Raw genomic sequence first — 26,714 nt, 5'->3', positions numbered from 1 at the left:
TTGGTGTTCTTGCCACCTGCCTCTGAAGCATCTTGTATTGGCAGCTGCCAGAGCCACAAATGCTGCACTAGATGGACCATGGGTTTCATCCAGTGTGGTGGTTTGTGTATGCCCCCAAACTCCTAACATTGATTTTCTTTTCCAGAAGCACTGAGCAGTCACAGCTGCCATTGACTTCAGTCAGAATCTGGGAGTGGGTGACAGGGGATGGATCACTTGATGATTACCTGTTCTGTTAATTCCCTCTGGAGCACCTGGCATTGGCCACTGTCGGAAGACAGGACCCTGAGCTAGATGGACCTTCGGTCTGACCCTGTATGGTTGTTCTTACGTTGCAGAGAATTTGGTTATCATTAACGTCCCTGCCAGGGCTTGTATTTTCCCACTCGGCTGTGGCTTTCATTGCTGACTAGATTGACTCATTGTTTAACTCGAGACCTTTGCAGGGATTCCATGCAACCCCCTCCAAACTCACTCCAAAAAGCACCCTGAAGTAGCAGGAGCTGCAAAGGGAGACAAGGCAGTGTCACTAATGCTGTCACAGGGAGAGAACCAGCACTTTCCACTGGAGATGTTGGCTTTCCTCAAGCACATTATTAGAGGGGCCTAAATCCTTTTCTTGCCTTTAATCCATCTGAGCCAGCATCTTAACCACACAACCAGCCATCCTCCCTGAAAGCAAACCCATTCTGCCCCTTCCCCCACCACCCCAGGCCACCTTTTCCTGTAGTTCTGATGGTGCAGCAGCTCTGCTCCATAACAGGCAGTAGCTGGTGAATCTGTGTAACAGCCTGTCCACTGGCTGTTGCATGACGCACCTCTTGCTGAGTGTGGAGTGGACTCCCTGGACCCAGGATGTGGCAGACAGGGCTTGCAGACTCCTGCACTGTGCAGGAAGCGTAAGGCTTTTTGTTGTCCATTTTTACCAAAAAAATTCCCAGGTTTTTTACAAAAAAATTTTTTTAAACCAGTTTTCACCTGACTTTTTTGCACCATTCATGTACATGAAAATAGTGATTATGGTGGGAAAAAAATTCAAGTACTTAGATGTTTGTGGAGAAGTATGTGTAAATATCAGGTTATCTGGTAAAGTAACGCACTATATTGGAACAGGAGTCCTCAACCTTTTTCTTCTGGAGGCCTCCAGAACATGCTATAAAAATTCCATGGCCAGCCTGTGCTGCCACAACGGTTTTGCTGCATATCCAGTGGATTAAAAGCCGCTGGCATTAGGGCAGTAGCATACAGTGCAGTTGTCCTGGGCCCCACGTCACAGGGGGCCCCCCCGAAGCTAAGTTGCTTGGACTTCAGCTTCATGTCTGGATGGTGGGGCTTAGCCTTTGGCTTTCTGGCCTGAGCCCTAGCAAATCTAAGGCCGGGCCCCTCTCTGGTTTATTTTGGCTGACCCCCCCTGAAACCTGCTCATGGGCCCCCCAGACCACTGGTTGAGAACCACTGTTGTAGAAGACAGACAGACAGACACATGTATACATATTGTTAATGTTCATTCATGAAATAAACCACAGCATTAAACAGCTTTTATTTTCTGTATGTACTTTTCTCTTGCTTTTTTTCATCCTCCAATATCAATCCTGCTATTTATTCAGTAAACTCTGGAATTTGTGTGCCAATTTTCTTCATTTGTAATAAACTGAGATGCTTGGGAAATTTTAAAATAAAACAAAAAATGAAGCGCCTTGAGTAAGCCGCAGCTGTTGCGTCTTCGGTGGGGACTGTAAACATCTGCATTTCCAGTATATTAGATACATAAATATGCAGTCTCTGAGTTGTGATCTTGTTTAATTTCACAAGACAGCATAACTTCCCACTTTGTTGCAGCTGAGAGAAGTTAGTGCCAACCCACCTACCAGTTAACACATTTAAGAAATCCTTTGCGTATTAAAGAGAGGCTCTGTACAAGTCCTGCCACATCTCAGAGGCTGAGGGTTTAGCTACAGGGGAAAGGGGCCAGAACAGCTGTACCATGTGAGAGGCTGGACTATGTTCATATAGGGAGCTAGGCTGGAATAGCTAGAGTTCTTTAAATGCACAGCCTACAGGGCCTTTATTCCAGAATAATTTCTGTAAACAAGCCCTACTGGTTTGTCAGTACAGCGAGGCCAGTTGTGCTCACTTGCAACTGGTGTAAGTGTGGCAAGTCAGAATTTTTTTGACCATGAGACTCCATTTAAACTTCTTAAACCCCAGAGCTCACAATGGCCTAGAGACAGTTTTGGTGCAGGGGATACAGGGCTGGGCTAAGACACTTGGGTTCAAGGCCTCTCTCTCTGTCACTGGCCTGTTGTGTGCCCTGGACAAGTGACTTCCCTCCCTGTGCCTCAGTTTCCCTCATCTGTAACATGGAGATAACCTACCTTCATAAAGTGCCTCAGGCTGTGTGGAAGAGCACATCTAAGTTATTGTGGTAATGCTGTGTTTTAGGCTGCCCAGCTAGACCTAGAGGGTGATTGTATAAGGCCTAACTTGCGTTACTTTGAGAAATGCAATTTGCTTCCCTCCTCCCCCACCCCCCATTTATGCTGGTCACATGCCATTCCACTTGCCCCATTAAACTAGACTGGACTGTTTCAGGATTCTGTGCTGCTGCCTGTCATCATAGTCTCTAAGCACCTTCCTTATGTGCTAACATTTGGGCTGTGGGTTCAAATCACAACAGATTCCCCTCCCTTTGCACAGTGACATAAGTGACTATTTCTTCTGCTTTCACAAGGGAGATGGTGCAAGATGTGTAAGATACAAAAATTGGACTCAAGCTTCTGTTGCAGCTGTTCCACTAGTAAGAGACATTGGTTCCTGCTAAAAATGGCTGCATTGTGCAATACAGTATTCATCAGTTCTCTAAAGTGATTGCATTTCATTAACGCTGAAGTTTAAATTAAAAACCCGCTACATTTGTTTGGCTGCACACAGCATAAGGAATTGTATCGCTTGCATAGTGCAGCTATGCAGACTTACTAGAGGAGAGGCTAATTAACCACCAAGCTAACTTATACATGGGCCTTCATTTACAATGGCTGAAGTCATTCTATGTAAAGTACCTTTAGAACCCAGGTCATGTGTTTAACCTCACCCTGGGAGATTAACTACAATGCCTGGGAGGTAGGGCAGTGCTGTGATCCCTGTTCTACCGATGTGGTAACAGACACAGAGAGACTTAAGGGCTGTGTCCAAGGTGACACAGGACATCTGTGGCAGAGTAGGGAATTGAACCTAGGTCTAGTGAGTCCTCATCTAACTCTCCCTGCCCCCACCCACAATTGAATCATAACACTGTGTAAGGGACTTTTTCCCTTCCTCTAAATAGGTCTTTAGAAAACAGCAGCACTTCCTTTATTAGCTTGCTTCCCAATCCCTCCAGGGCAAGTTAATGTCTGTGTATGGGTCTGGTTACCCTAATTTGTACAGGGAGCTTTTCATCTTCAAGGGGTAGTGCTAATGAAGCCTTCTACCAGCCATGAAGTGGGTACATGGGTGCCCCACTATGAGTCAGTGATGGTGGACATGTTATCAGAAAAGCCAGCTCTCAATCGGTGTAAATCAGCAGAGCTTCCTAGTGTTCAATGCCACCCTATTGAGTTGCACCAGGTGAGGCTCTGGCATGTTTGAGGGCAGGTAGTATTAGGAGCATAGGTGTGATATGACTCCTATATTTTGGGGGGGGCGGGGGGTGTGTGTGGCTCCAGACAGGCCAACGGGTCCGTGCACGGGGGGGGGGGGGGGGAGAAGGCAAATTCCATGCCTGCCTGAGTTTGGGAGGAGAAACCCTCCCCTGCCCATTCTTCTCCCAAAATACGTCCAGAGTTTGGCGCTGGGATTACAACCTAGCCCTCTGGCTCTTGTTTCATGGTTGAAGGAAAAGAACACTAGAAAATAATTCTAATGGAGACACAGCACTGTTATTTTCACCACAATGTAGTTAGGGGAGGTTAAACCCCATGTAGGGGCTCTACGGTGGACGCAGCTATCTACAAACTAACTATTGGGTTTTCACTATGTTTTTATAGACTGTCTATGGTCCTGATACGGCTCCCACCATTAGCCCTATTTTACAGATGGGGGCCTGAAGTACAGAGAGGCTAATTGACTTCCCTGGAATCACACAGGCAGGCTACAGTCAGGTCTGGGCTACACTACAAACACTGCACCACTTTGATGAAGATGCCTTAAGCCAACGGGGGAGAACACTCCTATCGGCTTAGTTACTCCACCTCCGTGAGACACGGTAGCTGTGCCAGCAGGAGATGTGCTCTTGCCGCCGTAGCTCTGTCTACACGGGGGGTAAAGATTGCTATAACTAGGGCTCTTGGTGGGTGGATTTTTCACACCCTTGAGCGACAGAGTTATACCAAAGTAAGTATGTAGTGTAGACCTGGCCTATGTTAGAGCAGGGAATTGAACTCAAGTATCTTAGATTAGCGCCCTAACCACTGTCCCATTCATCCTATTGAGTTTGTTGGTTCAGCGTGAGAAACCCCTTATTTTTTGCAGCAATGACACCGAGTTTGTGCTTTCCAGCCCTGTGCTCTAGTTGAACAAGTCACCAACCAGCTGTTGGAGCATTCTCAATGGCCCTCTACCACCTATCTAGTCTCACACTTAGCCCTTATAAGCAGCTTGTATTTACACAACAGTGGTGAATGAGCCACGCTGCTCAAGATGACTTCAATTTTTATCCTTGTGAAAACAATGTCCTCTAATGCATGCCCATCATCTCAGGGCCATGTCACCATTCTTCTGCTGCGACGAGCTAAACCAAGATGGCCTTCTACGTGTGTGTTTAGTGGAGAATTTTCTGCAGCTCAGGTGTCTCAAATGAAGCAGACCCGAGCCCAGAGTTGTGTCACATCTGCAGAATAAACCTTGTTGGATAACCTGCTTGACAAACTCGGTGACAGTTTTAGTGGACTATATTGTCCAGTATAGTCAGTGCTGTTGGACACACAGGGACTAGAATGCTGGACCTTCTCCTTGGAAAAATACAGGCCTCTACCCTTGAACTAAATAACAATCATTTGTGTAGTCTCTCTCATAGATGGGATTACATCCCAATTGGCTTGGCTCAGTGGTTTGAGCATTGGCCTGCTAAATCCAGGGTTATGAGTTCAATCCTTGAAGGGGCCATTTATGGAACTGGGCTAAAAATCTGGCTGGGGCTTAGTTGCTTTGAGTAGCAGGTTAGAGTAGATGACCCCCTGAGGTCCCCTCTAACCCTGACAGTCTATGACTATTACCTCATCAGTAAGCTTGATACTCTTTCAGAGGAAAACAGCCCTCTAAAATGCCATGCAGAATGAGGTCTTTACTATTCAGTGTTCAAATCAGCCTATAGAATTCCACAGTCAAGATAGAAGTCATTATTGATTGCCATGGGGTGAGTTAAATATTTCTATAGAAAAGAACTCATTTCTTACTAAACTCTAACATCTCAAACAAATCCTCAGGAGTATTTCATATGTACTGCCCAACAAGCAGTAATGTCATAAGGCCTTTAAGACCTTAAACGTCCTATGAGTTGGTATTTTCACACTTCCCTCGGTGAAATGTTCTTTTGCAATTCTAGTGCTGAATCAAATTAAGCTGTAACAATCACATGGAATCTGCAGAAAACCCTGGGCTAGTTTTCTTGTTTGAATTTTCTTTCAATTTCCTTTCTTTTAATGAAAGAAATGTTCACTGACATCCTGTTCACACAACCAAATGATGCAAAAGCCCAAATGCTGCCTTGTGACACAACAAAATGCATTTTTCATGATGAAAGAAACTCTTGAAAATAAAAAGCTATTAAAATGGTGTCTGAAATGAAATCCAGAGAGCCTTTCCTTTCCATTGAGATTTATATAAATGTCCAAAAAGGATAGTAGATTCTATTGGCCTGGTAGCCACAAAAGAAGCAGACCCTAGCCCACAGTTGTGTCAGATCTTCAGAATAAACCTTGTTGGATAACCTGCTGTTCTAGTCCCTGCGTGTGCAATGGCACTGATGCGGCTTAACTATTCCTGATTAACTCCATGTGTGGACAAACTTATTCTGAGATAATTCAGGCTACTCCCCTTTCTCCCAACATGCTTTGCAAACTGAAATCAAAGTGCCAAACTACAGCGAGGGCTTACTTCACTCCCCACTGACATGCGGTTACCTCTGGAGTGGGCCCTGGGAAGTGAGAATAGTGCAAAGCAGGACAGGACGTTATCATATCCATTTGCAACCCAAGGGGGAAATTACATAGCCTGCATGCAAAGCTGACATTTGGCCAAGACTCCAGGGTTAATGAAGTTCAGGCTCAGAAATGGGGGCAAAGCTAATGTGGTGACTGTACTTTCCATAACTGTCTCATGTCATGTATTAGTGTTTTTCACAATGGAATAGTTGAGACTGGGGAATACTTGACTTGTCTCTCTGGCTACAGGATCCTGGGCCATATATGGCTTGGCCATAGAAAAGTACTTGGCCTGTATAGAAATACATTTATTTTTTAATTTAGCCTTAAGTATACATGCAGCATGCATTTAAATGACAGGAAACATAGTCTTAAGAATAAACACACTGCAGTAGCCTATGTTTATCTGGCTTTGTTATTTTGGTGAACAATAAAGATCCCTTAGAGGGGAAGTGGCAGCTGGGTGGGTTGCTAATGAGTAATAAGCTATGGAGCTTTCACCTCTACATTATCATTTACATCCCCACATACAGTTCAGATGGAGCCACCTGTGAGCCTTAGAGGGTTGCCTGTGAGGTTTACAGGGAGTTGTTATTCTACAACTGCTATTCCTGACTGAGTGATTAACTCCATATGTGGATGCTCTTAATCCACTTTCTATTCTGAATTATCTTAATCTGCTTTGGAATTGGATTAGGATAACTGAAAAAGTGTGTCCACACATGGCTTTAATCAGAAATAGTTAATCCACTTTAAATTCACATTTTACCTTATTCCTGATAGTCTTTCACGTGTAACAAGCCCTTAGCATCTTCAATTCAAGGAGCACAATCTGTACATGACAAAACCCACCACAATGTGGCATCTTCCCTGCATTGCCTCAAGGATTGAGCATAAGTGTCTTGTCACCCAGAGCCCTGCTGTGTCCACTCTCACTATGTACTGTGACAAAGTTCCTCCTCTACCTTGGTGGGTCCTGCACTTATTGGCAGATTTGCTCACCTCAGTGATCTTCCTCACAGTCTGGGTCAACTCCTTCTGTGTCTGATCAGGAGTTGGGAGGTTTGGGGGGAATCCAGGCCCACCCTCTACTCCAGGTTCCAGTCCAGGGCCCTGTGGATTGCAGCTGTCTATAGTGCCGCCTGTAACAGCTGCATGACAACTACAACTCCCTGGGCTACTTCCCCATGGCCTCCTCCAAACACCTTCTTTATCCTCACCACAGGACCTTCCTCCTGGTGTCTGATAACACTTGTACTCCTTAGTCCTCCAGCAACACACTCTCTTGCTCCCAGCTGCTCACACACACTTCCTCTCCTCTGGCTCCCCCACCTGACTGGAGTGAGCTCCTTTTTAAACTCAGGTGTCCTGATTAGCCTGCCTTGATTGGCTGCAAGTGATCTAATCAGCCTGTAACTGTCTAGCAGGTTCCTGATTACTCTAGTGCAGTCCCTGCTCTGGTCACTCAGGGAACAGAAACTTGCTTCTTCTGTGGCCAGTAGATCTCCCTTCGATTCCTCTGCCGTAGAGGGAAGAGGGCTGCTGCTGGTGTTCCTGCTGAGCACTGGGCCCTCGCTGCTGCTGCTGCTGCTGTTCCTGCTTCTGCTGCTCCCCTGGCTGGGCTAGACACCACCACTCACCCCTCTCTCTGCTATCTGCTTACTGGCTGGCTAGTAGATTCCCCTCCCCCCTCAGTTGCTGCTGTTACTCCATCTACAGCCCTTGGAGTGGGGGGGCTGCTGGCCTGCTTCCCAGAGAGGAGGGGAGTGAGGGACCCTGGCTCTTGTTGCTGAGAACACCACCATCTGAGCGGGGTCCCTCCTGCCTGGACACGAGACCACCACCACCTGGAGCAGCTGGGGCTACTGTGGCTGTTGCTGGGGAGCTGTTGGTGCCCGGAGGAGGAGAAGAAGGACAAGGGGACCGCCCGCTGCTGGAGACCGCGTGAAGACCACTGTGGAGGGGGCATTCCTGGACTGAGTCTTTTTCGAACTGAGCTCTTGTGGTGGGGGTTTGGACTGTCTCTACTGGGGCACCGGGGGTGTGGTGGGGAGCCTGCCCCCGGTCCATCCGTGTCCCCCTTCGCCCCCACCACCATTGTTGCCACCTCCACCACCGCCGCTGGCTGTTTTCCTCCTGCTTCAGACTCTGCCTCTGGGACTGAGCTGCTCGCCTGGCTCACCACACTCGCTTCCATCATTTGGGCCTGCAGCAGCAGCAGCCTACCACTGACTTTTGCATGAGTGCCTGTGGGTGCACCACCTCCCCCTCCCCCTGGACTGACCCCTTTCCATTGCCACATTTGTCTGCCCCACCTATTTCCCTCTGCGGCCCTGATAGTCCTGCCCCAGCGCTGCAGCTAGCCCCGTGGTCCCTCTACCCTGTTCCTAGCTCGCCCTTGCCCCCCCGCCCTGTGATCCCCCAGCCCTGATTGGTCCCTCCCCTCATGCACCCATACCCCCTCCCATGCGCTTGTGCCCTTCCCCCATTTGAGTTTGCCCTTGTTCACTGCACCCCCCTATGCCGCTGTCCCCCCGAACCTCTAGTGCAACTAGAGGAGCTGGAACTCCCCTCTGCGTCGGTGCCCTGAAACCCTCCCACTCCTAGGTCCCTGGTTGCTCCCCACGCCCCTTTAGCCTTCCCTTTCTGGCGCCCTCCTCCCCTGCCTGCAGCCTAGCGGGGAGGGGTGGTTGCCTCCTCTCCTTCCCCTCCCCTCGCTGTTTGTCCCCTTTCCTGCTCTCGTTATGGTGGGGGACGTGGCAGGGGAGACCCCTCGCGATGCTCCCACCGCCCCTCCTCCACCTGCCCCTGTGTCCACTGCCCAAGCCTCTACCTCGGCCGCCGCTGCCGATCCACCTCCCACCGCCCCTGCTGGGGCACTGGCGGCGGCGAGTACTGGGGAGACCTCCACTGCTGCCACGTCCCTTGCCCCTTCCGATTCGGGGGGAGCCCCCCCCAGCCGGTGGGAAGAGTCGGGGTGGGAAGAAGGGTAAGGGCCCTGCTAGAAAGGCCAGGCCCTCCATGGCAGAGACTGCCCCTGCTGCCGCGGCCCCACTACCGGCTGCTGCATCCCTCTCCACTATTCCCTCCACCAGCTCTGCAGGTGTCCCTCCCCCAGCCCCCAGGGTGTACGCCCAGGTGGCAGCGGCCCCCCCCGCCTGCCGCCGCTCCTCCGACCGCCGCTTCCGCTACCATCTACAGCGGCCGGGGCCCCTTTCCCACTTTGACCAGGAAGCACGGCGTCCGTTGCCTCCTGGTGCCCGCCTCGCCCCCCCCCGTGGAGACCTACGTGTGGGCGTTGGCGAGAGTGGTGGGGCCCACGGCCATCGTGGCGCCTCCAAAATGTACGGGAGGGTGGTCTTCTTCCTAGCATCGGAGGCCGCCGCCCAGGAGGCGGTAGAGACGGGCCTGGCGGTGGAGGGCGTGTTCGTCCCCCTGGAGCCGTTGGAAGACCTGGGGGTCCGCTTTATCCTGACCTCTGTCCCTCCCTTCCTGTCCAATGCCGCCCTGCTGCCCGCCCTTTCTGCCCTGGGACGCCCCATCTCCGTCATCAGCCCTCTCCCCTTGGGCTGCAAGGACCCCGCCCTCCGTCATGTTCTCTCGTTCCGCCGGCAAGTGCAGCTTCAACTGCCGCCGGCGGCGCGTGGCGGAGAGGCGCTCGAGGGGTCCTTTCTGGTCCCTTACCAGGGAGCCCACTACCGGGTGCATTACTCAATGGGGGAGGCCCGGTGCTACCTCTGCCGGGCGATGGGGCACGTCCGGAGGGACTGTCCCTTGGCCCAGCACGGAGGAGCGTCCGGGACCCCCGAGCCCCGGCAAGGCGCCGGCCCTGTCATCGCCGGTCCCCCTAGCTGCCCGGCACCCGAAGCTGCCCCTCCTCCTCCTTCTCGGTCCACTTCTGTGGAGGAGGGTGTGGCGGGGCTACCGCCGGCCGTGGGAGAGGGCTCGTCCCAGGGGGAATCCTCCCCGGTTTCTGCTGTCCCACCACTGCCTCCTCAAGTCCCTGAGCCATTGCCCTTGCCCCCCGAGCCGACCCCTGTTAGCCAGCCCCCGGATGATGCCATGGAGGGCCGGTCCTTAGTGCAGGGGAAGCGGGGCAAGCGGAAGGCTCGAGTTTCTTTACATACTTCAGATTCGGAGGCCCCCCGGAAGAGCAGGAAGGGGGGGCGCCGATGTCGAGTCTTCCGCCTTGTCCCCTGATGACTCCCAGTTTGTGGTGCCGGCTGGGGATGCCATGGCAGCACCGGAAGGTGACACCGCCCCTCCTCCGGGGTCCTTTCCCGTGGATGCCCCCGAGGGAGCCTCTCTCGCCCCCTTCCCACTTGGCGCCTCTGAGAGCGCCGCGGTGGGTATCGCCTCGGGTGCTGGCGGGGAGGGCCCTGGGGTGGTGGACTGTGATCTCCCTCCCATCTACGCAGAAATCGAGGCCCTGGGTTTGACCCCGGTCACGCAGGGGGAGGACGACCCTCTGCCGGCGGGCCTCGATCTGGGCGACCTCACTACATCCCCCCTGTCCCTGGGTTCCCTTCCCCTACCCGCTGTTTCTGCTCCCACCTCTGAGGGTCCCCTGGAATCTTCCCTCGACTCGGCTGCGGGTGGCACTCTGTTGGCAGCTGCCGAGCCCCTTGGGGCGACGGCCAGTGCCCCGCTGCCGAGACCCGCTTCCCAAGGGGTGTCCCTCTTGGGTGTGGAGGACCCGCCCTCCTTCCTCAGCGCGGACCCCATTGACCACCATCTCTCTCTGGATGCCGAGGCTGCCGCACGTGCCACAGTGGCTGAGCCAGGCATCGTTAGGGGTCCCCTGCCCACTTCCCAGATCCTTGAGCCTGGCCAGGAGGAGCCACCTTCTGGCGTCTCACCTATGGAGGCTCCGGATCCTGCCTCTACCTCCTTCCCGGATTCTCTCCCTGATCCCCGCCCTACTCCTGTTGGCTCTGTCCTTGTCCCCCCCACTTCCTGTGATGCCAATGCCGCCCCTGGCAATACCTCCCAGGGAGCGGGTTCACTAGTTCTTTCCTGTCCCGACCCCCCAAGGGCTGCTGTTCTCCTTCCACCGCCCCTTCTTGAATCTGAGAGCGGGGCAGGTCGCATGGCGTCGGCCCATCGGGCGCCACGTCGGGGGTCTGCTCCCTGCCTGCCCACCTCAGTGGGCCACAGGGCTGTGACGGGGGCCTCACTGGGGGACAGTCATCGATCAGTGACCCCGCCCCCCCATGCGCTGAGGGAGGAGCTGCGGGAGTTCCTTGAAGACGTCTGTGGCTCCCGTAACAAAGTCCAGCTTGCGCTCCGGCGGTGGGGGGATTTCCATCAGGTCCTCCGAGCCGTGAGGGCCCTCATGGGGGAGGGTAAGAGGACCGGGAAGCAGGCCGCCGCGGCCTACCGGCGGGTCCGCCTCTTCCGTGACTCTTTACTCACCTACAGGGTAGGTCATGGATTGCTGCACGGCCTGCCGGAGGCCGTGGGCGTGTCTGCCGGCGAGGATCCCCCCCCAGCCCTCCTCATGGTGCCGATCATCTTTGCCACTTTAAACACTCGGGGCTGTAGGCTGGGTCTCTGCAGGAGCCAGGTGCTCTCCTTCCTTCAGGAGTGGGAGTACTCTGTGGTTTTCCTGCAGGAGACCCATACGGATCCGGCCGCTGAAGCTAGCTGGCAGCTGGAGTAGGGGGACGGGGCCTACTTTAGCCACTTCTCGGTTTGCGCGGCTGGAGTGGCAACCCTGTTCTCCCCTGACGTACGGCCCAAGATGCTGGGGGTCGCTGAGGCTGTGCCGGGTCACCTGCTGCACCTCCAGGTCCGCATGGAGGGGCTTGTGGTTAATCTCATCAATGTTTACGCCCCGACATCGGGCCCAGAGAGGTTGCATTTTTATCAGCAGGCGTCTGCCTTCCTCGGCTCTCTGGATCCTCGTGAGTGCCTGGTCCTGAGAGGGGATTTTAACACCACCCTCGAGGAATGGGACCGCTCGGGGACCAAGCAGTGCCTGGCCGCCGCGGATGTCCTCCGGGAGATCGTCGAACACTACTCCCTGGTAGATGTCTGGCTCGACCACCACCCGGACGATGTCTCAACGTTCACCTTCGTCCGGGTGGAGGCCCATTGGTCGCACCACTCCCAGCTGGACCGTATTTACCTGTCGCGTTTCCACCTTTCACGGGCCCACTCCTCCAGCGTTCGGCCGGCCCCCTTTTCGGATCACCACCTTGCCACCGTGACGGCCTCTCTGTGCACAGAGAGGCCAGGGCCGGCCTATTGGCACTTTAATAATAGCTTGCTGGAGGATGCGGGCTTCGTGGCGTCCTTCCAGGAGTTCTGGCTGGCCTGGCGAGGGCGGAGGCACACTTTTTCCTCGGCGCGGTGGTGCTGGGATCTGGGGAAGGTGCGCGCCCAGCTCTTCTGCCGTGACTACACCCCGGGGCGCCAGCCGACAGAGAGATGCGGCAATAGGGCACTTGGAGCGGGAGGTCTTGGAGCTGGAGAGGCGTCTGGCCGCCAGCCCCGAGGATCCATCCCTCTGCGGAGCGTGTCGGGAAAAGCGGGAGGCGCTCCAGGCCCTTGAAGACCATCGGGACCGGGGTGCTTTTGTTCGATCCTGCATCCACCTCCTTCGGGAGATGGATCGCAGCTCCCGCTTCTTCTACGCCCTGGAGAAAAGGAGGGGGGCCAAGAAGCATGTCACCTGCCTCCTGGTGGAGGACGGCACCCCCGTCACGGATCCGGTGGAGATGTGCGCGAGGGCCAGGGCCTTCTACGCGACTCTTTTCTCCCCGGATCCGACCGATCCTAACGCTTGCAGAGTGCTCTGGGATGGACTTCCGATGGTCAGCACGGGCGACCGGGACCAGCTAGAGCTGCCTCTCACTCTGGCCGTGTTCTTGGAAGCCCTCTGTCGCATGCCCACCAATAAATCTCCGGGCATGGACGGGCTGACTGTGGAGTTCTACCGCGTGTTCTGGGACGTCCTCGGCCCAGACCTGGTCACCGTCTGGGCCGAGTCTTTGCAGAACGAAGTCCTCCCTCTCTTGTGCAGGCGAGCTGTGCTCGCCTTATTGCTGAAGAGGGGGGACCTCCGCAACTTACGGAATTGGCGTCCCGTCTCGCTCCTCAGCACGGACTACAAAATTGTTGTGAAGGCCATCTCGATGCGGCTAGGGTCCGTGCTGGCGGACGTGGTCCATCCAGACCAGACCTACACCATCCCGGGCCGCACCATCTTTGATAACTTGTATCTAGTCCGGGACCTTCTGGAATTAGGGTGTAGGGATGGTCTGTCATTCGCCCTCTTGTCCCTGGATCAGGAGAAGGTGTTCAACAGGGTGGATCACGGGTATCTCCTTGGTACTCTGCGAGCGTTCGGCTTCGGACCCGTTTGTGGGTTTTCTCCAGGTGCTATATGCTTCTGCGGAGCGTCTGGTCAGGCTCAACTGGACCCTGACAGAGCTGGTCAGCTTTGGGCGGGGAGTGCGCCAGGGGTGCCCCCTCTCGGGCCAGCTGTACGCTCTGGCGATCGAGCCCTTCCTCTGTCTCCTCCGCAAGAGGTTGACGGGGTTGGTGCTTCGGGAGCTGGAGCTGCGGCTGGTCCTGTCAGCGTATGCTGACGATGTGCTCCTCATGGTCTAGGACCCGGGCGACTTGGCACAGGTGGAGGCTTGCCAGGCTGTGTACTCGGCGGCCTCCTCTGCCCGGGTCAACTGGGTCAAGAGCTCTGGCCTGGTGGTCGGGGACGGGTGGCTCCCTCCCACCGACGCTTCAGGCCATCCGGTGGAGCGTGGGTCCGCTGCTCTATCTCGGCGTTTACCTTTCTGCCACGCATCCGTCTCCGCTGGAGAACTGGCAAGGTTTGCAGGGCAGGGTGATGGAGCGGCTCCAGAAATGGGCAGGACTACTCCGGTGCCTCTCCCTTCGGGGGAGGGCACTGGTGCTTAATCAACTGGTCCTGTCTATGCTCTGGTACTGGCTCAACACCCTGGTCCCAGCCCTGGATTTCCTGGCCAACCTCCGGACGGCGATTCTGGAGGTCTTTTGGCCAGGGATGCACTGGGTCTCTGCAGGGGTCCTCCACCTTCCCCTGGAGGAGGAGGAGGGGGGCAGGGCCTGAATTGCTTACGCACTCAGGTCCATGTCTTCTGCCTCCAGGCCCTGCAGAGATTCCTGTATGGTGCAGGTAGTCCGGCGTGGAGCGTATTGGCACACGCCTTCCTCCGCCGCTTCCGAGGGCTCCGATACGACTAGCAGCTCTTTTACCTCCATCCGAGAGGATGGGTCAGGGCTGGCACAAGAATTCTCCGGGCTGCCGGTCTTCTACCAAGACCTCCTCTGGACCTGGAAGCTCTTTTCAATGACCAGGTCTGTGGCGGCCACCGTAGGGGCTGACCTCCTCGCGGAGCCCCTGCTACACAATCCCCAGCTTCGTGTGCGGGTGGCGGAGTCCCCCACAGTGTGCCAGAGGCTGGTCTCGGGGGGAGTCACCAGGGTCAGAGACCTCCTGGACTACGACTGGGGAGACTGGCTGGATCCCCTGACGCTCGCTCAGCACATGGGGCTCTCCAGACCTCGTACTCCCCAACGTGTACTTCAGGAGGTGAAGGCCGCTTTACTGCCTGCTTCTTGGGCTAACCTCGACCGGGTCCTGCGAGAAGGCATGCCCCGCCCACCCTCCACCCCAGGCCCCGTGGACATTTTTATCGGGCCCCTGCCCCTTGGACCCAATCAGCCCCCTCACCCTTTCACTGCCAGCTAGCTGCACGATCTGCAGCTGGTTGTGTTCCAGACCACGCTACGGAAACATCTGTACACGCTTGTGCTCCACACCCTTCACTACCTCACCCTCGCGTGCCACCCCGATAGCAAATGGTGGGACCTTCTGCCACCTCTCGAGGGTGAGAAGCCCCGGTGGGGATGTCAGTTGGTGGCTCCTTCACGGGGCCGTGAGCACGGGCGTGTACTTGGCGCGGTTCACCCCTGTCCCTAGCACCTGCCCTTTCTGTGGCGAGAAGGAGACCTTGGCACACATTTATTTGGAGTGTGCCAGGTTTCAGCCCCTGTTCTGGCTCCTCTTGAATATTTTCTTGCGTTTTTGGTTGCACTTTTCCCCTCACCTTTTTATCTACACGCTCCCCATCCATGACCCCACGAAGTCGCGGGATCTCCTTGTCAACCTCCTCTTGGCCTTGGCCAAACTAGCCATCTACAAAACCAGGGAGAGGAGGTTGGCCGAAGGGATTTCCTGCGACTGTGGGGCCTATTTCTGCTCCTCCGTCCGTTCACGCATCCAGGCAGAGTTCCTGTGGGCGACGTCCCCTGGCTCCCTTGATGCCTTCGAGGAGCAGTGGGCATTGTCCGGGGTTCTCTACTTTGTGTCCTCATCAAGTTCCCTTCGTTTAGCCCTGTGACCTCACTTCCGATCCTGTTTTTTCATTAGTTGTCCCACAAAATTAGTTGGTGTCACAGACCTGTGGATCCTCCCCTTAGGCTGGAGGGAGGTCCTTTAGAAGTGGGCGGGCTTTGCCTGCCCACCTCCTGGATACCAATAGGACCAGACTCCTGTACTCCACTGGTTTGGATCTGTCACAGTACTTTTTGTATATTTCATTTGATAGCCTGAATGTGTGTGTTCTGAGCCCAACTGTGGCGGATGTTGGGGCAACACTGAGTCAGAATTGGGGATATGTATGGAGCTCAATGAGACAGTCTCTTATCAGCCTGCACAGCACCGGGTGGTAGGAGCAGAACCACGCCTTGTATGTGGATACAGACATTTCCGTGGTGTGGTGCCTGATGTTATGGTAATATGCTGCACTTTACTTACCGCCTGCTCACTGCACCCCAGATACATGCTTCTGAAATGCATTGCCCTTGAACAGTGAGTTGTAACAGGAAACAGACCATGCCTGCTTTGATTGCATTGTGCTCATGGCCTGGCTGTTCCTCCTAGTCAAGGCAACTTCTCTCTGCCCCTGCCTCAGGGGGCTCCCAGTATGTGCACTGACGTTTGGCCATGAAATGATTGCTCTACATTACCATGTGTTTGACAAGCTGTTTCTTAACTGATAGGACTGGAAGGTGGTGAATTTGCTTTTCCTTTTTTATACTGCAGTGGATCTCTTTACACAGAGGTGAAGCACAGTGCTTCAGGAATGCTAGGTGAGCCTTTCAAAGTGAACAAAGTCTCCTAGTCCCCCTGCAAATAATGATGCTTTTCACTGAAGTATTGGTATGAATTGGTTAATGCACATCACTGACCTCTGCTGGATGGAATCAGAACTGTAAGGATGTGTGTCAGAGACCCCACACTGCTCACAGCTAAATGCCTATTTAGCTCCTGTGGAGGATCTTGGAGCTGGAGGCTCTAGGGTCTGACTCAGCTGCACTCCATGAATGAGTGAGCAGGATCGAGACAGCTGTGAAATCCTAAATGGCGACCGATTCCCTTTCCAGGTGGTGCTGTCCATGTGACGCTCCCGCTAATAGTTGATATTGACCCCATTTTGCAGAAGGAAGGAGTGAGGCACCGAACGGTGAAGTGACTTTCCCCAGGCCACATGTTGAGTCAGGGGCTGAATCAGGTAGAGAACCCAGTGGTGGATTCCTGTCCCTGCCAAAATCAATGGGAGTTTTTGTTATTGATTTAAATGGGGACAGGATTTCATGTCTAGGTCCCTGCTCTAAACATTGGCTAATGCTGCTCGCTTGTAATCATAACCAGCCCGCCCTCAGAGTAATTCACGTTCCCCTGCAGCAGAGTGTATTGCTCCAAAGTCTGCTCAGGAGTAGGAGTTCCATCGGCCATCCACCTTGCACCCACCAGGACAGTGTTTTGGCTTTCACTGCTGTATGTCCCCTGCTCCCTCACTCCCCGACCCCCCCACTTCACAGGCAGTGCAGCAGACAGTGCTTTAATTGTAACGAAAGAGGTGCCAGAGGTCAAGCAATTTTTTTACATTCATACCTGATGCAGCAAGCCAGAGGTGCCGGGGCTATGAATTGCCAAGCCTAGGGGTGCTGGTGCTCAGCCCTGGCAAACATTAAGCACTGGGAACAGGCCTTAGTGTGCTGCAGAGTGCACAAGGTCTGGGTGAGTAGGGCCAGCTTCAACAGTGCCCTGCACCTAGTGCATTTGTCTGCACTAGTGCAAAGTGTGTGCAAACACTGCTGTTCTGATCTGGCACCATCTTAACCCCATTTTGCATGTATGTCTAGGATGATTCAAGGTGCCAAGCAACTGCAAACCGACCCTTGTGTCTTTAGAAAAAATGCAGTTTTCCAGGCCAGGCACAGCTATTACCTACATATTTGCCCAGCCAAGCTGACCTGCCTATAAGCTAGTTGGTAAAACTGCAGCAGGTCACCAGAGCAGCCAGTCTGCTCTAAGTCTAACATTTCCCGAAACTGAATGCTGGGCTATACCCCTCCACCACAAGGCAAAGCTCAGTCTTTTTGAGCTCATCAACTGAACAGAAAGAACACCCACTTCCTCAAATGCAAAGAAAACAAACCCAGAAGCTGTGCTATTTATCAGTGCTTTTCAGTGAAGCCAGGGGCTGGTGGATGAAATGCAGCCGTAACTTCAGCTTCTGTGAATTAAAGTGTGACTGAGGTATTACCAAAGGGGAACCTGCAAAAGCGCCAACCAAGAGGCTTATGGTGCATCTGGAAAGCAAAAGAGAAAGCTTTGCAAAAAAGCTAGAAAAGTACTTTTATGGGGTTGCTTACAACCGAGCCCAGGAGGAAGTGCATTGGCAAATCAACCTTAAGCGAGGCTTCATTTTTCAAGCGAGCTCTGGAGGGAATCAAAACAGGGCCCGGGATTAGAAGAAGTGTCACAGTACAGAAACGCTTGGAAAAATAGCCACATTTAAAAAGCAAAATAAAACCTTGGTTCAAAATGTCTCTCAAGCTGCCACGGAATTGGGATTTCAATCTGAAACTGGATGCTGCAAAAATAGGTAACGTTATTTTTTTACACCCTTAAATTCCTGAGGGGCCTGTCTGGCCAATGGGTCTGATGAAGTGACTTCAGCCTGTGTGCCCCCAGTGGGCCAAGTCCTCAGCTGGAGTATATCAGTGTAGCTCTGTGGGTGTTAAGTCACGCTGCTTTATATCAGCTGGGGATCTGGAGGGCTTTAGGGCAAAGCAACGTGGTAGCATGAGATCTGAGACATTTGAGCGTGTTTCTCAGTCATCTTTGCTTGGATTCAGAGGGGTTGGCAACAGTGTTGTGCTTTCATTCTCTGAAGCCTGGTGCTGTCTAGACTGCTGACCAAATGAAGACTAATGATGATGGCCCACTAGTGTGATCTGGTTATTACAGGACTGAGAATGAGGAAACCTGACCTCTGACACTGACTCAATTGATGCGTGACCTTGGCACTTAGGCCAGAATTTTCAGACGGGCTCAGCATCCACATTCAATCCTAAGCACTCAAAAATCTGTCCCTGAGCTCTTTTGAAAATCTAGCTCTGTATTTCTCTGTGGCTTGGTTCCCCATCTGTAAAATGGGGTTAACAGTATCAGAATCCTTGGTTATCCCAAGAGAAGGGAGTCAACCATTTTAGCAAGTGGGCCATTTAGCAGGTATGTTTTACTCTGTTCTAGATGTGTGGGTTACATACTTCTCCTAACTGATGAACCACATCCCAAGCTGCGGAGACTTCCCAGCTGAAATCCTAGACGAGCCCCCACTTGTAACACTGACAAACCCCAGTTGTCAGTGGGCGGAATTGAACCTGGGACCTCTAGAGCTTAGTGCATGAGCTAGAAAGCCACCTGGCTGTTAGCTAAGTCTGTAGAGCAAACTCATTTTCTCTCTCTTTCGTGCTAAGTGGTCTCAGGCCATTAGATGGGATGGAACACCACACCTAGAAGGTGTGTGGGTTACATGTTCAGATCAGTTCAGCCTATTAAAGCACAGAGGTTGCTACAAATTCAGTATCAGATTCTGATTTGGATACAGCTGCTCAGATCTCACACTGATGGACACAGTATAAATACCCAGACAGACAGGTAGCTAGATACGTTCCATCTCTTCTGGGTAAAGACTGGGTTATTTGGATTCAGGGGTTTGGTTCAGACCCTTCCCTATATTGCTGGAAAGCTCATTTCTTCTTGATTTGCAGTAAGACTGTTTGATCGTTGAGTTTGATGTCATGATATTGTAGACATCCTTTATACACCCAGACCTGAAAAGAAATTAGAGTGATACACTAGATGTTCTTCTCACTGATTACAAATCTCAATCTATTGGAAAACAGACCTGGCTAGCGGGGACCAAATAGCATTGTCTCCTTCAGAGATGCTCTGCATTGTGGAAGGTGGGTTGAGGATGCATACAGAACTGTACCCCCTCAGCTGCCTGTGCAAACCAGAGTCAGAATGAAAGTAAGAGAAGAAAAAGGGTCCCACGCCCAGAGGAAACAGTGACTCTGTGTTGGGTTTGTTGACCCACTTGCCTGTGTTACCAGCCCCCTCTGATGAATGATCAAAGAGTTCCCTCATACAGAGAGGCCTATGCAATGCGCCACCCTTATTAGGTAATCTCCTGTTTTAAGGGACCTCCCCAAATCTGACATCTGGTAAGCGCAGTTCGGCTCCACCTTTATTAGAAGGCCACCGCCATTAAGGAACCAGTTTTTTCCGGTCCCATTGAGAGTTTGTGCTAAGGGACTCACCTGTCATTGGCTCTGAAGATGATGGGTCAGGGCTGGCACAAGGCTGAGACATTTAAAGGGGGCAGTGGCTCTTTATGGGGGTCACCAGGGTTGTAGCTAGTGCTGTGAATGAATTCACATGGCTCTGCTGGCTAAAATGAGTGCCCCCAGCCCCACTAGGGGCTTCAGAATATAGGACATAGGACTGGAAGGGACCTTCTGAGTCACTGAGTCCACTCTCCTGCTATGGCAGACAACTGCATCCTATAATCCAGCTCACAAACTTATCATGCTAAAACTAGCTGCTTGCCCCCACTGCTCCTGTTTGAAGGTGTGGAGCCTGGGTCTTCTGAAAGAGAGAGTTATTAGCTATTGTTTGTCTCCTAGCACCTTGGCACCTCAGGTGTGGCCCTAGACACCACTGCACTAGGTGCTGTACAAACCCAGAGCAAAAGAAATCAATTGCTGTTGGAATTTGCCAGGGATAAATGTCTGCCTCAAATCTGCTTTGCCCTAACCTGGCAGTCCCAAAGAGAGGCAGCAGTTTGAGGACCTTGCATGATGGAACAGGTTTTTGGAGACCCTGCTGATCTAGCCTGTTGACAGTCCCCGTTTAGTTTCCCTATGATCGCTCCTTATGTTTCTATTTACCTGCTCTGCTCAGTATTACACAGCAGCTCTGGCTGAGTCACTGTGGCATTTAGTTCACATGATCTAGTGCTCTGAGCATAAGACTCAGATGCCTCTTACTCCTGAGGGCCATTTGCAGCTCTGAAACTGACTCCATTTGTGAGCCTGGGTTCAGTCACTTTCCCTTTCAGGGCCTCAGCTTCCCCATCTACAAAATGGAGCAAGTGATAAACTTTTGTTTCCTGAGATGGAGTGAGGGGAGATGTCGTGTAGGGTGCTTTGAACATTCAAACATCATGGGCAATGGGTGTGCAGAAGACCACTTGGTAAGTCACAAGTGTGGTACAGGCTCCCTGCAAAGAGGTGAATTCCACACAACAGTTGTTACATCAGACCCTTGATTTCCCCTGAGCTGAAAGATGATCTGGTCTCTACTGTGCTGGGCTGGAATCTGAAGGCTGCTCCATCCTGCCCCACCTGGGTCTCTTACACACTAGGTGGTCTGTCTTCGCTGTACTGTTAACTTGGGCTCTTACCTGTGTGTTGCCTCTGAGCCCCTCCTTTCACACAAAAAAACCTCACCTGAGTTTAGCAGTGCTAGCTGGTCTGACTGGGGGTATAGGCTAGATCTTGGGGGCCTTATTCATTTGGGCTGGAAGCTGCCACTTTGCGATGAGGACGCAGGCTAATCCAGTGAAGTGCTTATAGTCTCCTAGTGCCTTCCCACAATTCCCCTCTTGTGCCCAGAAGGACAGACAAGTTCTCCCACAATTCACTGGGAAAGAACCACCATGCGGCTCAGCTCACTGCAGCCCAAAGACTCCTGGGAGACGGCCCCCAACATCCTTAGTGACATTCATGGAGGAGCACAACAGCGGGAAAGATGCCATGAGTCAGCCAGGGCTTTGCAGTGCAGCTGGGCTAGGCTAACCTGAGGCCAGTCAGCTGGGTTAATGCTGCAGTGCAGGCCTACTCTCCTTGCTTGAGAGGTGTGTAACATACTTGCTGTGTGCGTTTGGACCAACAGGAAATGACTTCATAACTTGCAGATGTTACTCTGCCCACAATACGAGCAGAGAGAGGGATGGGAACAGAAAGCCTTGTGAAACTGGCTTCCAGCACTTAGTTGCTGCTAGTGCCACTCCATTCCTGTTCTCCAATGTTATTCTCTCCGCACCTTGCACCTCCCATCTCAGTCGATGGCTGTACTCGCCTTCAGGAGCCAAACTGCCTCTTCTCTGGTGGAAACTGGGGGCCGATATTTACAGCAGGGCCGTTGCAACGCTCAGAGACTGGGCTCAAATCCTGCACTTTCTTAGTCAGGACAAAGCCTGTTGACTTCAGTGGGATCAGGATTTGGTTCTATATCTGGTTGCCACCTACCTCCAAAATATAAAGCATTAGTCACGAAAAAACAAAAGCAGAGTGGCAAGAAATGTGGGAGAAGCTCCTATGATACCGGAGTGCAAAGTCACACCCCACAGGAGACACCCTCTTGGAGAGTGAAGCTCCCTGCCCCAGCTGCCTCTGCCCGTGTGACTCCACCTCCCCGTCCCTGTGACCTTGTGACTATGCGTGTGAGGGCATGCCGGCCAGGTGCAGCAGGGGCATGTTTCAAAATGGTGTTGTCCAATACTGGATTACACCATGTTCCAGTTTTGTCTTCGTATTGGTTGGGGGACAAACCTAAGAAAAGCAGGACCGTCCGGTTTAAAAAAAATCTTATGGACGACTTGCCCAGGGATGTACTGGTAGCAAAAAGAAGTGGATAAACTACCCAAAACTGAACTCCATATTTCCCCAACGAGACGTGGGTAAACTCCACTTACCCACATTACTCTCGACTGCCCTATTGGTCCTGCCTACATCCTAATTTCAGCTCATGTCTCTCTTAGCTTCAAGCAGGGATGTGATTGTTGTCACTCTCTATAGCTAATGGAGAGAGATGGACTTTTTCTTCTAAGCCTTAGGAGGGAAACACCTAGACTCCAGGAACCACAGACTGAAACCCCAGCAGGTTTCGTTTAGCCTATACTCAGCCCTTTGCATTGGGTTACAAATATATAAAAAGTTATTATAAAGAGAACAATGCTCAGTTGTTCTCCATTTCCACAAAGGAGTCATCACCTTATTTTGCAGCATGGGTGAATTAGGTTAGATATTAGGAAAAACTTTCTAATCACAAGGATAGTTAAACACTGGAATAACTAATCAAGGGAGGTTGTGGCATCCCTGTCAATAGAGGTTTTTAAGAATAGGTTAGACAAACACCTGCAGGGATGGTATAAGTTCACTTGGTCCTGCCTCGGTATAGGGGAATGGCTTAGATGATGTCTACATTCCTATTATTCTATGGAACTGTATGAAATTCAAGTCTCCTGATGGTTTTGACACCAACACTATTTTAGGCTAGGCATTAACAAATGAACAGAATTATAACTAGAACTGGTTGAAAAAACCCCCAAAAAACCACACAAAAAAACCAAACTGTTTTTGCCAAGAATTTCAATTAAAGTTTTGCATGGTACCAAGTATCAGGGGGTAGCCATGTTAGTCAGTATCCACAAAAACAATGAGGAGTCTGGTGGCACCTTAAATACTAAGTATCTAACACTGGACTCCTCCTTATTTTAATTAAAGCTTTGTTTGTTTTTATTGAAATGGCTTGAGTTTTTGTTGAAAATCCTAAATCTGAAACATTTTGGGTTTTCAGGTTTTTATTTTTTTCAATGTCAAGGAAAATGGATGTTTTCAGCAGTAGTACCAGGAACTTTTGTTGATTGACAGATGATAGATATTCTTACTAAACCAGCCCAAAACTGATTGGGCATTGTTGCATTCTATGGTCTTGCCTACACAGAAAAGTTGAACTGCAATTACCATGCTGTTAGAGTGCTTTTTTATGGGACGGATGGCAGCTTTTCATTTTATGCACCTCCCAAGGAACCCCTAAAACCCATGCTGGGGATGGGTGTAGCCCTGACTTGAGTGGAAGAGTGCCACCTACTGACTCAGCAACATTACTTTTCAAGTGGTTCAGTCGTGCAGCTTAAAACAGTATAAATGAGCTTAAAACAGTATAGCTTATCTTGTACAGGAAGGGGAACAATCTATACTACCACTATGCGGCAGCTGAATGCTGGCATAACAGCATCTACACTATAGTAGTAAAAACTCACACCCATAATCACCATATTTTAGGGTTGCCAACACTGTATTTCAAAAATAAGGGACTGTTTTCTTAGCAGCCCTGCCACACTCCTCCTCCCAATAGGGTGACCAGATGTCCCAATTTTATAGGGACAGTCCCAATTTTTGGGTCTTTTTCTTATACAGGCTCCTATTACTTCCACCCCCGTCCTGATTTTTCACATTTGCTGTCTGGTCTCCCTACCTCTTAATATTATCAATAAATAATTCATCATCATCATCATAAGTGGTACTCACCTACATTCCCCAGGGGTATTTCTTGCTGCTTTTTGCAGCACTCAGCAACTTGTTGTACAGAGATGAAAAAATAAGGGACGTGCCTTGTAACAAGGGGCTGTTGGCAACCCTACCATATTGATACCAAGCATATATCAAATTTGCAACGGTACAAAAATCTGGCCACTTCCCTGTCAGCTTCTTCAACAGCCAGCAGAGGGCGCTCTGTAGTTGTGTTTCCACTTTCATGGGGCGGGAGGCATTGTGGCAGCCTCTGTGTTCTGTACAGAGCAGGACTTTAAACGGGCACATGTAATAAAGAGCTGTGTGGCCAGCTTGTGGGTTTGTCACCGAAGGCAAGTTATTTAGGGGGAACGATATGCAGCCATTGCTTATGAATGCGCAGCAGCATCTCTGGCCGGGAAGTTGGTGCTGAATGCAAAGGAGAAGCCTGGCTCACTAAAACCACGCAGGTGGAATTTTAGGCAGCCAAGAGGCAACACCCCAAAATTGAATAGGATCAGAGCAGCGGGTTTAACACCCCACTTTGTGCAGAGCTTCCTTTACTTTTTACTGGAATCAAGGCAGCTCAGTTACCTGCAGAGTAACCCTGCAATCACTCTGCTGGGCCAATAGGCTTCGTCCTCAGTCAGGAGGAAGAGCGCCACAGCGGCTTGCAGCACATCTCCCAGGCAGGTGTAAGAGGGCGGAGGGCTGAGTGAAGAGGCAGGTTGCATGTGGACATGGCCCATCGTTTCCTAGCTGGAGGTGCAGCCAGGGTGTTTAGAGGGAAACAGTCAAAATCAGAAGCATTTAACAAAAGGAAGCCGCTCAGAATGTGCCAAGCTCACAGTTGTTATCAGCTTCCTGTTCCGCAACAGCGGCCAAAAGAGGGCTGAGCCGAACCGTTACCAGCCCACCCGCTGGGACCATCCAGAGAAGCAGAGGCAAAGGTGCCCCGGGCACTGGCAATACAAAGCACAGGAACGGAAATGGGTTGAAGGTGAAAGCTTTAAACAGGTTTTGTTCGCAAACCTGAGAGGGCCTTTCTGCACACGGAGGCTAGGCTCCGAGCTTGTGAAAGCGGGAACCCACAGAGCTGTGGTTTCTGGCCTGAAACCTGCTAAGGGAGTCGGTCTTATGCATGGCTCTGCCTATAGAGTGAATTACAGAAGACTCTCCATTGTGTTAAGTCCCCTACTAGCATAGAGGGGCCTTAAAGGGGGCAAAAACAGTCCCAAGAAATACTCCCAGCCAGGGAGCTCCTGACACCAGCTGTGCTCCCAGATCCCAGGGTTGGGGGCATGTCACGGGTTGGCGGATGGTGTGGGGTGATCAGGCTGGGCTGTGGTCGGAGTATGCTGCATTCCAGATACTCTTTGCTTCCTACAGCCCACTAGGGGAACTGGAGTGTAAGTGAGAGCCCTGACGCTGGCCCCAAATTGCCCCAGAATACAGGAACACACAACTTAAATCCTTGACCTGAGAGCAGGGACAGTCCGACTGAGCATCAGTGCCAGGCCCTGGACAGAGCTTTGGGGTCAGGGATGATTGGCCCTGCCTCCTTAAGAAGTGCAAATGTGTTTTCACAGCCGGGTTGAGACACACTCTTCTGAGCTGCCTGCAGGTTTGTGTCCACCTTGCTGCTTCCCCCACAGCACAGCCACATGCAACCCACACTCCATCCCACCTGCTACCCAGACTGTTTGTAATCACTGCAAGCTAGGAAAGCTAGTCCATAATGCCTCAGCAGGGGACAGAAGGCTTGCAGGGTAGACGCAGAGAGCTGTGCCTGTAGCATAGAAAGCACTGCTTTCCCCTACAGCACAGCTATTTGGGCGGCAGCAGCAGGACCAGACAATCCACTCCCACAGGCAAACAACTATGTCACAGCCCAGGCCACTGGTATGGACACATGTCCTGTTATAGTTACAATAGGGTAGAGGAATTGGGTGGTATCCCTTTAAATAGTTTGGGAGCCCTCTACTTTGGGGCCTGTCTGTAGGGTGACCAGATGTCCTGATTTTATAGGGACAGTCCTGATATTTGGGACTTTTTCTTATATAGGTGCCAATTACCCCCCACCTCCTGTCCAGATTTTTCACACTTTCTATCTGGTCACCTTATCTCAGTGTCTTCTATTACAGAAGCCACCAGAACCTAACAGAGCTGCAGTGGCTGTGTGTATCTGTATGCCTTGTATGTTTATATGGAGCCAGTATTTGGGACCCACATTAGCTGTGTGGTTTCATCATCTTAATGCTGTGTAGAGACCAAGGCACAATAGTTACTAACCAGGTACTCAGCATGTTGTAAGTGGGTGTGAAGCTGGTTTGCAGCCAGTCAATGCTGCTGACTGGCTACCAGTTCAGAGAATTTGTAGCATAGACAGGGCCTAAAGCTTCCTTGGTTTATGTGTTAAAAAAAAAAAAAAAAAAAAAAAAAAAGAGGCCAAAAACAAAGCAATCAAACACACACAAAAAAATGAGGAGTCCTTGTGGCATCTTAGAGACTAACACATTTATTTGGGCATAAGCTTTTGCATACTATAGTAGCTCCAGCCAAGATCAAGACCCCAGCGGGCTAGAGGCAGCACATACACATAGTGAGACACACTCCCTACCATAAAGGGCATACAGTCTAAATGGACAAGAGGAAAATGACTGACATAACATCACAGCAAGTCAGTGGTAGCTCCAGGATTAGAACCCACTTCTGCTGTGCTCCCAGTCCAGTATCCAAGTCACTAGACAACACTGTCTCCCTGTGGTGTGAGTCTTGATTGATTTACCCTTATTACAGCTCTGCATGGTTACTTCAGCTACCGCATTCCAT

General features: G+C 51.7%; 1 protein-coding gene across 2 annotated transcripts in view; it reads left to right on the top strand.

The window, feature by feature from the left end:
* The first annotated feature begins 17,641 nt into the window (after positions 1-17,641).
* ARHGAP25 (Rho GTPase activating protein 25) overlaps positions 17,642-26,714 on the top strand; it is a 44,870-nt gene continuing 35,797 nt past the window's right edge. For both annotated transcript variants that reach the window (XM_050939987.1, XM_050939986.1), the window contains exon 1: positions 17,642-18,121. In XM_050939987.1, coding sequence (XP_050795944.1) covers positions 18,061-18,121 — 61 coding nt within the window. In that variant the 5' untranslated portion in view covers positions 17,642-18,060. The remainder of the gene's footprint in view (positions 18,122-26,714) is intronic.

This window comes from Gopherus flavomarginatus, chromosome 2, assembly GCF_025201925.1.
Source record: "Gopherus flavomarginatus isolate rGopFla2 chromosome 2, rGopFla2.mat.asm, whole genome shotgun sequence".
Lineage (NCBI taxonomy): Eukaryota > Metazoa > Chordata > Testudines > Testudinidae > Gopherus > Gopherus flavomarginatus.
This window is presented reverse-complemented; position numbering and strand designations above follow the sequence as displayed.